General features: G+C 42.7%; 1 protein-coding gene across 1 annotated transcript in view; it reads left to right on the top strand.

The window, feature by feature from the left end:
• The window catches only part of nudcd3 (NudC domain containing 3), a 47,190-nt gene that overhangs the window by 23,331 nt on the left and 7,172 nt on the right, over positions 1–16,687 (top strand). Inside the window, exon 5 of the mRNA XM_043681393.2 lies at positions 14,708–14,896. Within this exon, the coding sequence (XP_043537328.1) occupies positions 14,708–14,896 (189 nt within the window). The remainder of the gene's footprint in view (positions 1–14,707; positions 14,897–16,687) is intronic.

Consider the following 16,687-nt stretch of genomic DNA (forward strand, 5'->3'; position numbering starts at 1 on the left):
CATCTTCAGTGGACCTCATGCGAAGCAATGCTGAAAATTCCTGGTTTCTATTTATATGTTTGGGTATCTTTGGGTTGATGTTATTTCCTGTGGTGAAGTCACTTCCTGTTCCTTTTTTCAGAGGGTGGTAAATGGGGTCTAACTTGATGTGTTTGTTGATATCAACACCTTGGCATGTTTCTTTTTGTGTAATTCTCTTTATTTGTCATCTTGATTTAGTAAATTTTCAGTGCCTCTAGAATTTCTTGATGTTTTGAGCCTTTCTTGTCTTGCAAAAGTATTGACAAAAACTCAGTTGCAGAACTTGCAAAAGTGCACCTTGCTTGAGTGATATTGATCCAGTGATGCAGCTTCTTGCTTCTTTAGCTGATCAACACAATTAAAAGATTGCGTTTGAAGTTTGTGTTTAAAGGCATACGTATTTTTGGCAGCTTCAGTATTACCATTTGCTTGGAGTTTATTTACTTAATACAGTGAGGCCCAAGTAGAAACTTGCCACTGTGTCAGCAGACCTGTTTAAAGAGAACTTGAAATGAAGATTAGATTAAAGTTTGTGCGAAGATTTGTAGCTCGGGTGCTCGTTGTTGTGGTTCTGTTCGCCGAGCTGGAAGTTTTTGTTGCAAACGTTTCGTCCCCTGGCTAGGAGACATCATCAGTGCTTGGGAGCCTCCTGCGAAGCGCTTCTTTGATGTTTCCTCCGGTGTTTATAGTGGTCTGTCCCTGCCGCTTCCGGTTGTCAGTTTCAGCTGTCCGCTGTCGTGGTTGGTATACCTGGACCCAATATACCAACCACGACAGCGGACAGCTGAAACTGACAACCGGAAGCGGCAGGGACAGACCACTATAAACACCGGAGGAAACATCAAAGAAGCGCTTCGCAGGAGGCTCCCAAGCACTGATGATGTCGCCTAGCCAGGGGACGAAACGTTTGCAACAAAACCTTCCAGCTCGGCGAACAGAACCACAACAGATGAGATTACTTTTTTTTTATTAGATTACTTAGTGTGGAAACAGGCCCTTCAGCCCAACAAGTCCACATCGACCCTCCGAAGAGCAACTTAGCCAGACTCATTCCCCTACATTTACCCCTTCACCTAACACTTCGGGCAATTTAGCATGGCCAGTTCACCTAACCTGCACATTTTTGGACTGTGGGAGGAAGCCGGAGCACCCGGAGAAAACCCACGCAGACACTGGGAGAATGTGCAAACTCCACACAGACAGTTGCATGAGGCGGGAATTGAACCCGGGTCTGTGGCGCTGTGAGGCAGCAGTGCTAACCACTGTGCCACCCACAGGTATAGTGTGTGTGTCCCTTGCTAGTTGAGATCTTGGTCTGCATGGATCTCATTATCTGTTTGTCCTTGCATGTATGATCCTTTTTCGAATTGACACAGTTAAATAAGAAAAGTCTGAATTGTTTCACATTAGATTTAAGATTGATTGATTGTTCAACTTTGCTTTAGCTTATTACTTAATTGATGGTGATGCCATTGATGGATCTATGTTTAAGCTATCAAAATGTCTCTCTGTTGTTTGTGCTTTGGACACTTTGATTAGTTACTATGTGAATTCGTTTTGATCAGGTCCGATAGTTGTGAGACAGACAAAAGGATCAGAACTGACGTGCATTTCAGTGTAATTTTTTTCATGGGGGGCCATGTGACTGAACATTATCTAAAACTCCTGATTTGTGATCTAATTACTGTACCGGTCACAATGTTAAACCTTTGGTAAATCCTTATCTCAACTACTCCTGGCTACCAGATAAAGACCAGGAACTACTCTTGAACTTGGCCAGTCTGCAGAGTTGGCTCTGATGAGCTTACGTTGAGAGTGTGATGTTGGAAAAGCACAGGAGGTGAGGCAGCACCTGAGGAGCAGGAGAATCGATGTTTCGGGCTTAAGCCCTTCATCAGGAGTCTGATAAATTTGTTGAAGGTTGTTTTCTGTCCATCTCTGCCAGAGCTCTGCTGCTGGACCAGGTTGAGTCCTCACTGAGGGAATGGCGGCCATGTGTCCCTTGTAATCCCTCCCTGCTAACACCTCCTAGAATGTTCGCTGGCCCTGAGCTCATTGATTTTCAGGGTTGAGCTTACAGAATCCACTGGGATCCCGAGTGCCACATGTGGAAAATGCTGGGGCTGCAGTCGATGTCCATTCCCCCGATGTGTCATGAACATTCCCTTCTCAATATGTGTTCAAGGCAGGAACCCAGGGCTCCAGCGAGTCTGCTGGCTGTACTTCAACACACAAACCAATCTCATTTTGCAGGCCAAGTCCAGCCTTGTGCTTGCCTGCTTTTGTCTTGTGTGGATGTTTTGTGCTTGTCCTGTGCTGAAAGTCTTATCGGGCCTGGCCACTCTCTGGTGGCCCATTCTTGTTTCAGGCCTTGCCATTCAAGCACTGGGCCATCAGGCCTCATATCCTACCCCTCGCCTTAAATGAGCAGAGATGTCCTCCCATTGAAGACTGAGTTCACTGCTCAATGCTATGCTTTTCTCCTGCAGTCTTAACTGATCTCCCACACTTGAGGTCCATAAACTTGAAAGGTCACGGAAACCTCTGCTTCTTGTATTTTAACTCGCACCAGGTCCCTTTCACCTATCACCATCATGCTTGCTGACCAGCACTGGTTTCTGGTGAGTGTTTTTGTTTAAAATGGAGAAGGCTCTGCCTTGTTTTCACACGTCTCTATGGCCTCACTCCTCCCTACCTTGTATCTCCATCATCCTCCATGATAACACTAATCTAATTCTGCCTTCCTTATTGTCTTTTATTTTAATTACTCCACTATTGGTAGTCCTATCTTCAGTCCAGAGGTCTGAAATTCCCTGCCTGCATGTCAGTCACTTACGTTGGTGCTTCCTTTGCAACCAGGAATTATATACCCGGTCAACAAATAGTGAATGGAACAGGAACACGATGTTCAGACCTCCACAGTCAGTTCTGGACTCTGGTAAAAGCTCACGCCCTTCTGGATCACCTGACCAGCCATCTCCAAGGAGCAGCACCCTCAACTAATACATTACAATCGCTATGCTTGATTTTGCCCTTTGAGACACTCCTCATTGAAGCCTACCTTTTGTTGTTCTGATGTCTTTCCAAAAGGTTCGGTGCCACATTCTGTTTTTAATGTGCCACTTTATGACTGGAGGCATTTCATTACATTAAAGGGGCGCAGTAGATGGAAGCTTTATTTTGACTTCAGTGCTCCTGACCAAGCTGTACATTTTTGAATTAACAAGAAACCAGGAGCATTTTTTGATCAACTTGGAATGCGGCAGTATGATGTTGCAGATGAATCGTGCTTGATCCAAGCAAAACTAAGGCACTGCATAAAGAGAGAAACACTTGGATTGGTGCCATTTTCTAAAATAAAACTGATTTTTATTGTGAGTGGACTGATCAGCAGTCATTGTAAATCTCTGATCTACTCCTTGTGGAGAGCTATGTCCCACAAGTTATGTTGTTGTCCCTCTTTGTCTCCCTTTGGAACCCACTGGATAAAAGTGTCATTTTAAGTAACAGTATAATCATGTCACTCAGAATTCATCGTGGTTCTGAAGGTATATTTGCTTCACAATTGCGCTTTGACAATCAGAAATGTAAGTATGCAGTCAAAAGCTGTGTTTTTTTTGCCCTCTTAGAAGTAAAGCCCTTTTGGGATATAAAGGAGCAAGATGTCAGTTTGATTCCAAGACAGCTTTAACATAGAGGAAGTTGCTTGAAAATTTTATTTTTCCCACCACCTTGTCCAACTTTAGCTGGGTGACGTTCAGTTGCCTCCTGCTGAAAATTGTGGCGTTTTCCTGACCTGATTGATGACTATTCTGCATAGCCCAGAACACTTTGAGGTGTACCTTTTGAATTATGTTGGTAACTTAGCACAGGTAGAACAAAGACAAAAAATTTTGTTGAAACTTAGCATATTTAACAGATCGAATGATACAGAAACACTTAACGTTTTATAGAGTCATAGAGATGTACAGCATGGAAAGAGACCCTTCGGTCCAACCATTCCATGCCGACCAGATATCCCAACCCAATCTAGTCCCACCTGCCAGCACCCGGCCCATATCCCTCCAAACACTTCCTGTTCATATACCCATCCAAATGCCTTTTCAATGTTGCAGTTGTACCAGCCTCCACCACTTCCTCTGGCAGCTCATTCCATAGACGTACCATCCTCTGAGTGGAAATGTTACCACGTAGGTCTCTTTTATATCTTTGCCCTCTCACCTTAAACCTATGTCCTCTAGTTCTGGACTTCCGACTCCAGGGAAAAGACTTTGCCTATTTACCCTATCCATGCCCCTCATAATTTTGTAAACCTCTATCAGGTCACCCCTCAGCCTCTGATGTTCCAGAGAAAATAGCCCCAACCTGTTCAGCCTCTCCCTATAGCTCAAATCCTCCAACCCTGGCAACATCCTTGTAAATCTTTTCTGAACCCTTTCAAGTTTCACAACATCTTTTCGATAGGAAGGAGACCAGAATTGCACATAATATTCCAACAGTGGCCTAACCAATGTCCTGTACAGCCGCAACATGACCTCCCAACTCCTGTACTCAATCTGACCAGTAAAGGAAATCATACCAAAATTCTTCTTCAGTGCAAGAATTCTGCTTCTCTTCACAGATGCTGCGTTTCTCCAGCAATGCCTATATTTGTTTCAGATTTCCAGCAGCAACAGTCTTTTCCTTTTACAAATTTATAGACTTTATCACCATGCATTAATTGCACTGAACCAGTCAGTCATAGTGTTTCGTGCTTCTCTTTATGAAGGAAGTGAAGTTGGGGAATCACTGCCAGTTACCTAACCCTCCCCACCTGCTGCTGTTCGGAGTCTTTTGAGGCATTTGTGACTTTTGGCATAGGCCTGTTTGTCATTTGGCTTTTCAGATGTGTGGTATGGTGTGAAGAAGCAGGCACAAGGTACATTCACGTTTTGAAAAAATGTGGAAGTAAATTTCCTCAGCTGACCCGTTGGGTAAGCATTAATGAGACAAATGACATCTTAGCACTGCATTGTTGAAAGCTATTTTGAGGAAGGAGGAAGTCAGTGAGGGTTCCTACTCGAGTTGTCGAGTAATGGTTGTTTAAAAGTGTGCAGTTATGAAAACCATTTTCAGACAACGACATGACTGGCAAATGTATGTTCTGGATCAGTGGTGCTGGAAGAGCACAGCAATTTAGGCAGCATCCGAGGACAGGCAAAATCGACGTTTCGGGCAATCCTGATGAAGGGCTTTTACCCGAAACGTCGATTTTGCCTGTCCTCGGATGCTGCCTGAATTGCTGTGCTCTTCCAGCACCACTGATCCAGAATCTGGTTTCCAGCGTCTGCAGTCATTGTTTTTATCTGGCAAATGCATGTTTCATTCGATCTCCTCACCCTCCCATTCCATAATATTCCGTTCCCTGTTGAAATCTTACTCAGTGTCTCTGTTCGACAGAGTGAATAACTAATTGTTCGAGAATAATGTGGGTGCTGGGACAAGAGGAAGTTCCTTGAGTGTCAGTGTTTCCCATTGGGGAAGCCAAGTCGGTTTTGGGAGGAGAAAAGGATAGAATGTGGTTGAGTTAGTCAGTCAGATGAGGAAGGATTGAGGCTGTGAAGCTGAATGCAGTGCAAACAGCAACATCTGATTGGGTATGTGTAAGCAGAGAACAGTTTTGTTTTCTTTATTCATAGCTTGTGTGTATCATTGGTTTGGCCAGCATTTGTTACCACAATTGCTTGCCACAATGTGGTCAAGCTTGTTGCTGTGAGTCTGGAGTCAAGTGTAGGCCAGACCAAACAAGACCAGCAGTTTCCTTCCTGAAAGGACATTTGTGAACCAGATTTTTTTTGCTGGCATTCAATTGTAGTTTTGTAGTCATCATTAGAATCTTAATTTAACTTTAAAAGTCTGGAATTCAAATTCTACCATTTGCTATGGTGGGTCTCAAACCTGGGTCCCCAGAATATGACTTGGCTCTTTGGATTAAGATTTTAGTGATAAAAACACTCCAGCATTACCTCCAAAGTAGAAAAGGAAAAGATCTGTTAAAAAAAGTTATCCCAGCTCTTCGTCTTGCATTTGGATTGGGCTGCATCTTGCAGTTTTCCCAGGTGAGCAACAGTATTCCCCACTGAGGCCTCCACCAAGATTTCTTCTGCTGACCTCTTGGAAAATTCTTCAAATTTCTGTTTGGCAAGCACTTATTTTAAACTGGTTTGATGGCAGTGTCAAAATAGCACAAGCAGAGATGCACTAAAAATAGAAGAGAAATTAAGCTTGCTAGTCTGCAGTTCATGTCTCACTGACAGGAGCGCTCTAATTGCCAATGAAGCATGTTAGGCCTCTCCTCTGCAGACCTATGCAGCTTATCATCTGACCCTACTTAGCTGCATGACAGCAACTTGGGAGAACAGAGTTCATGTTTTGGAAATAAGTTGAACCCATCTTTTTTGATTAAAATTATAATTTGAGTTTTGAACAGACTTTATTCTAAGTTAAGGAAGCACTCAAGAAATGTCCTGCAGTGGTTCAAAAAGACAGCCTAGCAACACCTTGGCAACACCTATTAGGGACAGGTATGAAATCCTGACCAAGCGAGCAGCACCAGTCCCGTGAAGGAGCCAATCAGGAAGGCTGTATAAGCACAGTCTGCAAGTTGGTTGGTTGCTTAATATTTGGGCCCTTTGGATTGGGGAATAACTCACCCAGGAGATGACAAGGACGACAGATGCTGGAAAGTCAGAGTTGATCAAATGTGGTGCTGGAAAAAAACACAGCAGGTCCGGCAGCAAACAAAGGAGCAAGAGACTCAACATTTTGGGCATGATCCTTCATTAGTCCTGATGAAGGGTCATGCCCGAAACATTGAATGTCTTGAGCCCAGATGCTGCCTGATCTGCTGTGCTTTTTCCAGCGTTACACGTCATCGAATCACTCCCTGTTGGTTCAGATCTGGAGTTTTGTCACCCTGATGTACAGATATGTTCATTTTACCTCGGTGATATTGGGTGTCCCTTTTCTGTTCACCTCATCACTCTATGTTCATTGTATCATGCAGGCCTGAGCAAATTCGAACCACATCCAGTCCATGAGATCTCTTCTGCAGCCCACACTTGCATATATTTCTGATTGTTTAAATGACTGTCTGTCTGATGCAGACATACGCAAGTGTATATCTCTGCGAGCTGAGTACGCTTGCACAGCCTCTCTTGGTGTCTGGCAACTTGGAGTTCTGAAAATACAATTCTGAGACTATGACTGGAGAATGTACTCCCAGGGAAAATAGAAGTAAAATCCACCCCTGTACTGTGAATTCTAGAAATACCTGATAGGTCTCGCTGTATCTGTAAAGAAAGAAACAGAAATAATTTTGACTTGACGATAAGTCTTTGCAGGAGTAAACTGCCAGACTAGCTAAGTATTTCCATCGCTGGAAGTTTTTATTTACTTTTAGCTAAGTTGGATGTTGGTAATCAAGAGTCTGGAAGCAGGTCTTTGTTGAGTATGCATTACTGTCATGTTCGACTGGACATAGTGAAGCAGTAAGGGCAACAAGTTACGTTGTAGATTATTGCAGTTTTTTTGTTAGATTTTGGTTTTGCAAATATATGCAGTTGTTATTCCAAATCATCACTTCATTTTTCACTTTAGTCTCTTTCTGATATTTTACTCAGCTGTTTAAAAAAAACCAAGAAGCACATTTAAGTTTTCAGTCTTGCACTCATCAGGACAGAATCACCAAAAGTAGCAAATCTGAGGGAACAACAGTTTATAGTGCATGAGAAGAAGGTGCTGATTATTAGACAAGTAAAGGGTTCGATTCCAGCCTCGGATGGAGTTTGCACATTGTTCCCCTGTCTGCGTGGGTTTCCTCTGAGTGCTCCGGTTTCCTCCCACAGTCTGAAGATGTGCAGGTTAGCTGTATTAGCCATGCAAAATTACCTAGAGTGTTCAGGGATGTGTAGGTTAGCTGCATCAGTGAAGGGTAATGTCGAGTAATAGGGTAGGGGAATGGATCTGGTGGGTGACTGTTCGGGGGGTTGGTGTGGATGTATTGGGCTGAAGGGTGTGTTTCCACACTGTAGGGATACTGTGAATAAACTCTGGTAGACATGTTACAACAGAGAATACACCAGGCAACTTGAAGGTACTTGAAACTTCAGTTTAACTTCAAGCCAGGGAAGATGACGGTGATCAAGGCATTGTTCTGTTTAATTGAGACAAATGGACTCTTTGTGGCCCTTTTGTAAATAGATGTCGCTTCAAGAATGTCTAAGTGAGCCATACTCTGATCCTGTTTGGTCTTAAATTGGTTGTTAGTGTAATTATAGTTTTGTTACCCAGTTTGCTTATTTCCTCACCAAAGACCACAATTCTTGGGGAGTAAAGCTGGTGTTTCTGGCATTAGTCCAGGATTTTAACCTGGGACATTGAAGTCTGCATTAGTATCGCAATGCCAATTAATTTATTGCTTTTAGACAGTAGAATCAAACATATTTATAGTTCCAAAATAAGTTGTGTCTGTCTTCATACCTTGTATGCTTACATTGTAACCTCCTGGAGCCACAATTTTGTGAAGTGACGTGGTGAGAAAAGATATTCTCCAAGAGTAGAGAATGCTTGTTTGAGATGCAACGGACTTGCTCAAATTCATACGGGTGGAGATAAGCAAAACAAGCAGCAACTGTTCCTCTATGGCAGATGACCGTTAAAAGTACTGGATTTAGCAGAACCTGACCAAACCTTGCTTCAAAATGATGATGCTGGCCAAGGGATTGAAATAGCAAACTGAAGCACCAGCACCTGCAGTGAAAGTGCATGACTGAAAATATCTGCAAGCAATCTTGTTTTAACATTTTGTGGTAGCCATTTCAGTGTTTCTGTGCTTAAGTTTGTATTGAAGAGCATCTTCTCTTTCTGCTGGAGGTACAGCTCAGCTTTACATCTTCAGATGAACCATTTTGGCCATGATGACAAGTGAGCAGTGTATAATTTCAAGCTATGGTCTTGTGATTTGAGAAAATTAAAAAAATAACAGCATGTTCCCAAGTATGGGATAGATTCCACATGTACTCGATAGGGTCTCTTTGGAAATATGCTGTGAGGTTATTAAATCCTGAAATGAGGTAGAGAGGCGATGTACTGTCCATAAGGTAGAGTGGCTAAAATATCTTTTAGTCACTCCAGATTTGCTTTCTTGTGGTCATTGCTGCACCAACATTTGTAAATTGCAGTGCAGTATTTATTTTGGCAAGGTGAAATGAAAATACTCTAATGGAAATCTGAAACACCAGAAAATGCACTGAACAGATCAGTCAACATCTGTGGAGAGAGAAATAAAATCCTATCAGGGTTTAATCGCAGTATGAAAGAGGAGATATTCAAAGTTTGTGAGAAGATTTGTAGCTCAGGCGCTCGTTGTTGTGGTTCTGTTCGCCGAGCTGGGAATTTGTGTTGCAGGAGTTTCATCCCCTGTCTATGTGACATCCTCAGTGCTTGGGAGCCTCCTGTGAAGCGCTTCTGTGATCTTTCCTCCGGCATTTGTAGTGGTTTGTCTCTGCCGCTTCCGGTTGTCAGTTCCAGCTGTCCGTTGAACACCAACCAGCCACGAAACGACACGACCAGCTATCCTTAGTAGCCACACACGCAGATGACAAGCAACATGAGTTTGACTGGGTCAACACTACTATTAGAGGACAAGCCAAACAGAGAACAGCCAGGGAATTCCTAGAGGCATGGCACTCATCCACAGATTCAATCAATAAGCACATCGACCTGGACCCAATATACCGGCCACTGCAACGGACAGCTGGAACTGACAACTGGAAGCGGCAGAGACAAACCACTACAAATGCCGGAGGAAAGATCACAGAAGCGCTTCACAGGAGGCTCCCAAGCACTGAGGATGTCACCTAGACAGGGAACGAAACGTCTGCAACACAAATTACCAGCTTGGCGAACAGAACCACAACAACGAGGAAATATAATTTTGTTGGTGTATGGAATGAAGTATGATAGAATTATCATAATTCTATCTTTGTTTCAATTGGTTTTCTTTTCCACTTGGCTCTCTAAACAAGTTTGATTGCTCAGAGCTGGCCCAGTTTGTCCACTTCTGGGCTGAAATCAGCCTTGATAGTTTTCTTTCATACTGACCAGTAATATTTTTACAGAAAGGTGACATTTCCATTCTGCTTTGTGCCTGGTAATTAGTGGATGTTTGAGGGTTTCTGTCAGGCACTATTATTGCATAAAGCTGTCTGTTGTAGAAGCCATCTGCAAGGAAATAAATATTGTTTTACGAAAGCCACAAAAACCCCTAAAACAGTCAGTTTCTCTGTGAGTGGTGCTTTATAAGGTGTTTATGGCTCCTGCAACCATTGTTTGTCTGAGGCAACTTCAGTTTCAGTTCTTGGAGATCTATTAACTTGAGTTGTAATTTTCTTCTCTTTCCTTGTCTTAATTTTTCTTCATTTTGAAACCTTGAATTCTCATCACATCCTCATTGAATGATGGTGTCCAATGGTGATGAATGGCTTAACTGTGCACACAGCTGAAATTGTATTGTCCAACTTTAATGATATCTGCACTCATGTTAATTTCAATCACTCCTACGCAGTGATGACTAAATGTGCAACAGCAAAATTATTGAGCAATAAAATTATTTTAGATCTTTAACAGATTTGTTTGTTATCATAACCCAGAGATTTACAAAATGAGCATGAAGTTTCCACATTAGCCATCGTGTGAGTATTTTTCTGCAGTGCGGATGTTACCATGGTGGGAGGGAGTGCACAGGAGATGCTTTTAGATCACTAACCACAATGTGTACAAGGGAGACTTTGGGTGTCTATTATGGATGTATGCTATGTAGAAAGATTTGCATTTGCAGGATTTTTTTCCAACTATATTTTTTTCTAGATCTTTTCTAATGAACTCATTCACCAACATTGTAACGCATCCCAGGAGCAGGTAGCACTTGAATCCAGGTCTCTTGGCTCAGAGGTCAGGACACTGCCAGTGTGCCTTAAGAGCCCTCATTGTTGTTTAATTATAGTCTAGTACAGAGGCAAGCATTTCCAACCCACCTCGCTAACTTGTCGGCCAACTGCTTGCAATTTCCCATCTGCAGTTACAGCAGACAACAAAACATCTGGACTGCGCGCAGGTTTATTTCTTAGTAATATGGGATGCAATGCAAAAGTATTATGTCTGCCACAGGCAGTGAAATGCACACCAAAAGAAGTGCTGGGATCACAATGTTGTCTCAGCAAATATGAGCAAAACTTCCTCCAAGCAAGTCTTCCCTGTTTCGATCAGTGGGTGTGAACAATGTTGGATGAGCCATAATCCTAATGCATGGCAGAGCAGGTTCAAGGGGCTGAATGGCCGCCTCCTGTTCCGATTTGTTATGACGTGTAGAGATCTTTGCTGTGCTGATCAGAACGCTTCTTTGTGATCTTCTCCAGATACTTTCACCTGTTTGCTGGAGAGATGGGGTTACAGGTTCCTGCGAAATTTTCTTTCCACAAGTAGGACACTGGCATTGCTGGCCAGAATGTTTTTGGCTGACCCTTGTCGAGAAGGTGGTGGTGAGCGGCAGCAATCCCCCTGCTGTTGGTTGAATCACGACGCCATTGTGGAGGATATGCAGGATTTTGACCCAGTGACAGTGAAGGAATGCTGATCTGTTTCCACGTCAGGCTGATGAGTGGCTTGGAGGGGAATTACCAGGCGGCAGAGTTCCCACCTATCTGTAGACAGAAGTGATTGTGGGTTTGGAAGGTCTTCTGTAAGCATCTTGGGTGAATTTTGGAAGTGCATCTTGTAGATAGTTTGTTTCTGAGCATTGGTGGTGGGGGAATTGAATGTTTGTGGAAGTGGTGCAGTCAAGTGAGCTCATTTTGTCCTGGATGGTGTCAAGCTTCTTGAATGTTGTTTGAGCTGCAGGCAAATGGGGGATATTCCATCACAGTCCTGACTTGTGTCCTGTGAATGGAGCGTCAGGAAGTGACGTCTTCCTAGCCTGTGATCTGTTCTTGTCACCACTGTTTTTATGTGACGAGTCCACTTGAGTTTCTGGTTAACAGTAACCCCAAGGACCTTGATAATGGGGATTACAGTGACCGTAACGCCATTGAATGTCGAATGGTGTTGGTTACATTGCCTCTTGTTGGAAATGGTCATTGCCTGGCATATGTGTGGTGTGCATGTTGCTTACTACTTGTCATCCCAAGATGCCATTCTTGCTGTATTTGAACAAGGAGTCCTTCAGTATCTGAGGAGTCACAAATGATGCTGATCATTGTGCAGTCATTGGCGAACATATCCGTTCCTTCAACAATCCTTGTTGTTTTAAAGTGCTGTTTTCCTGTTTTTAGTCTATAATCAAAAGTATAGAACAGTAAAAAGATGCCCTCCTTTACAATGACTTGTATTCAGTTCTGTGGTTGAATTTTATTTTTCCATTCATTGGTGACTTATTTAGCAGATTGCTCGTCAAGTTGTTCATTTTATTATTTTGAGTTTTTTTTAAAAACTGGCTTCATTGTCTCAATTTTTCAAGATAATTGCTTCAATTCCATATTCAAATCTAAAACAGACAACTCAATTCCACGTTTATTCACATAAGTGCACAGACTTTAAGCAAAACAAACCCACAATTTGTGCGTAAGCCTTGAATAGATAGCACATATCCTCAGAAGGCCTGGGCAGAAATGCTGTAAACAAAGTATTATTTGTGCAATTATTTGAGGCTCAGTCAACTGAATGGCCATTTGTTTTTGTCTTGTGTGGGAGGTAACTGCATAAGAATACATTTTAGGCACAGTTCAAAAAGAACAGGAGGTGGAATCATATGCCTGTAATGTTGATCCCTGTTGAATTACTTATCTCTGAAATGTTGGGTTTTCTGTATGATGAGACATTAGGTTTTTCTTGTTTTACCTGTATACCACTTACAATCTTCCTATGGGGGATGTTAAGTTGGGTGTAGCTATACAGCTAAAATAATACCAGGATAAGTTATTTTGTAACTTTAAAGTCAAATGGGATTGTGCTTTCTACAGTTCAGCTACATGGGATTGTTATTTTGGAAGCAGTGAGGTGAATAATTTACAAGAGGCAAGTACCAGGAATCTTTGAGTTCAGGGAAAAGTAACAACCTTCTGAATTTGCTGTTTAAGTTTCAGTTTCACAAACTTGTAAGACAGTGTACCAGAGACTACTACAAGCCTACAAAAAAGAAACCTCTCTGACATAGAATCCCTACAGTGTGGAAACTGGCCCTTTGGCCCAACAAGTCCATACTGACACTTGGAAGAGTAACCCACCCAGACCCATTCCCTTACCCTGCTTCCCTACATTTCCCCTAACTAATGCACCTAACTTACACATCCCTGACCACTGTGGACAATTTAGCATGGCCAACTCACCTAACCTGCACATCTTTGGACTGTGGGAGGAAACTGGAGCACCTGGAGGAAACCCACGCAGACTCGGGGAGAATGTGCAAACTCCACACAGACAGTCGCCTGAGGCTGGGATCGAACCCGGGTCCCTGGTGCTGTGAGGCAGCAGTGCTAACCACTGAGCCACCGTGCCGCCCCCAATTTGTCTTTTATTGCGAAAAAAGGCAAAATACCTGGGAGACTTCAGACAAAAAATTCTACAATAAGAAAAGACCCAGCTCCACTGAATGTTGAATCGAAGATTGACTATCATTCTGTGGGAAACATTGTCTCATTATTATGAAAATACCAGAAGACTGCGAGAAATAACTTAACCCACTCGTGTGCCCTGGACTTGGACATGCAGAATTTATTTTTCAACCCATCATATTTGTGTCAAACCATGTGGTTTTGGTCTGTCTTACTTGTGAATGATGGATATATATTTGGGGTCTCAAAGATGTATAGCTTTCATCCCATGATAGGAAATCAATAATCTGTTTTCAGCCGATTTTTATCGCATTAGTTGCTGAGAACAAATATGTGTTTCTATTTATCACAAAACATGGTGTGGATTAGTTTTAGCCTGAATAATAGGGTGTGGTAAAACATTGTGGTTCATTTTGATAGTTATATGTTTGTGACAGCTTGTGGCATATTAAGATTCAATTATCAATACACTTTTTCCAGTTGACTCGTAAAATTGTTATGTTTGGAACAGGAATTTTCCCTACCTTGTTTAAACATACATGAAAGAAAATATTCTATGTTAAGCTTGAGGTTAGCTTATGACGAACTTCGGTTTACCAATCCTTTCATGGCTGCAATATGAGGTGTTAGGAACGGATGACCTGCAAGTCAAGAGTGCTTGTATTTCAGATTTCTCAACCATTCAAGTATTGAAATCTGTGCATTCTTGTTACTTCTCTCAAACCTGCAACATACTTAGTGGTTTAAAATTAATAATGTTGTTTTGATTTGTGGAGGACCTTTCCTTTTGTTTTAATATCGCTTGCTCTTTGATTCAGATATTGCATTACCAAGAGATTGTATTTATGAAGAATAAATACATTGCAAATAGGCAAAGTTAAATATATCTCACTGCTGTTTTCTTGCCTGCCTCTGACTGGGCAGATGTATTACTCCATCAGACATATGTTAGACATGTCCACCTTTTACCTCCAGGTATTTTTGCCATTAAATTTTAAATAGGAAATAATATGGTTTGAAATCTTTTGTTTTATTAACAGATTAACCTGAATAAAAATGGTGAATATTGGTGGAATGCAATTCTCGAAGGTGAAGAGACAATTGACATAGAGAAGATAAACAAAGAACGGTCAATGGCAACAGTGGATGAGGAGGAACATGCAGTGCTGGACAGACTAACATTTGATTATCATCAGAAAATGCAGGGCAAACCACAGAGCCATGAAATGGTAAGCAAGTTATCAGTAATGGGGAGCTGGCTGCTGATCCCTGAACACTTGGCTGAAAAGGTATCAATGTTGAAATAGGTAATATCCTTTTATTTTGGTCACACTTGGATTATCAAAATCTATCATGGGAGAAGTTGTAGGACTGTGGCACCATGTGAAGCTAGTGGATTCGCTGCACATTTGGCTGGAAAATGTCTTTGTCTCCTTTTTTTCCCCCCCCTTGACAACTGCAAGTTTTAATGCCCAAAATAAGTTTTGAAAATACTCAGTTATGAATTTATTGAGTCTTTTAAAACTTCCACCAGAGTTTTCCTTTTGAAGGTGTCATTTGGGTTTTTAATTTTTTGCTTTGAATTGTCACTTCTACGTGAGAATGTCGGCAGTGTTTGTGTCACCAACATGTAATTGTGTGAAATAATAACTTCTTTTCACTTTAGTCTCTGTCGTAATTTGTTTCTTTATTTCCAAGTTATCTGAGGCCAAGTTAGGTGACAAATGTAATCCAGGTCAAATGCATTTTCACTCAGTGACCGTTCATGTGAAGTCCACACATTTTCTAACATTGCAGGTTGCAAAACTTCATGTTTTCTGAGTTAATCAATCTTTTTGTTGATCCCACTTGGTGTGGTTTCCCAGCCAATAGCAAATGGGTTTTTATTTTCTGAATTATCTTTCTAAGCCTTCTTGCCATTGGGCTGAGTAAAGCATTCAAGACAACAACTTCAATCCAGATTTCTACTGATTCCCACTGCAAGGACCTTTGTGCATCTATCAGCTGTGCACAGATTCCTGATTATGGATGCAAACAGAACTTGATGGAAAAACTCAGGCAGCATCTGTGGAGAGAAAGCAGAGTTTTCAGCTCCAGTGATTCTTCTTCAGAATTGATTGAAACGAGGAAAGGATGGGTAAATATGCTGAAGAGTGGCAAAAGCGGGCGGAGTAAATGATAGTTGGGGATTGATCCCAGAGAGAGAACAATTTTGGGTGGACCAAGGAAGGGGTAAAAGTCAGCCTGGGTGAATCAGTAACTACAAATGAGGACCATTAATAGCTGACAATGGGTTGGTTGTGAGAGCAGCCTATATGATGACAAGGCTGGGCGTGTGGGGTTAGGGGTGAGGACATGGGCAAGGGTGCTCAGGCCTCAAATTATTGAACTGGATATTGAGGCCTGAAGGTTACAGGGGGCCCAAGCGACAAATGAGATGCTGTTCTTTTAGTTTATGCTGAACTTCACTGAGCATTGCAGCAAGCCTGAGATGTTGGTGAGGGAACACTGTGGTGTGTTGAAATGACAGGCAACCTGGAGCTCAGTCATACTTGCAAACATGTGAACAGAACGTCGGGTGTTTGGGGGTTGGGGTGTGTGTTGCAGGGCCACCCATGGAGGTGGCCAAGGCTCCCAGTGACTCCGTATGACAGGGCACAGCCCCGTAAACTGGCTGTGTGACTGGGAGCGCCAGTGCCTGGCGGAGGATGAGAGGCGTGACCCTGGGCCTGAGACCGGCTTCAGAGGAAGCGAGGCCGAGGCCCAGAGACAACGGCTTTGGCCGTGCTTGGCTACTGCCATCACGCAGCTTTGCAAAAGTACCGAGGATGGGGTAGAGACAGAGATCTGGGGGGAATGGGGGTGTGAGGTTGGGGTCTGGGGGCAGCAGGAGGCGAGATGGGGAGGGGTCAGTTTGGCAGAAAGAGGAACTGGGTCTGAGGTAGAGAGACATGGGCAGCAGGGGGAAGAGACAGTGGAGGGAGGAGAGAGGTGAGATTGGTGGGGAGAGACCTGGGGAG

This window comes from Chiloscyllium plagiosum, unplaced genomic scaffold, assembly GCF_037043375.1.
Source record: "Chiloscyllium plagiosum isolate Xiang-an unplaced genomic scaffold, Cpla_swu_hap1 HiC_scaffold_48, whole genome shotgun sequence".
Classification (NCBI taxonomy): Eukaryota; Metazoa; Chordata; class Chondrichthyes; order Orectolobiformes; family Hemiscylliidae; genus Chiloscyllium; species Chiloscyllium plagiosum.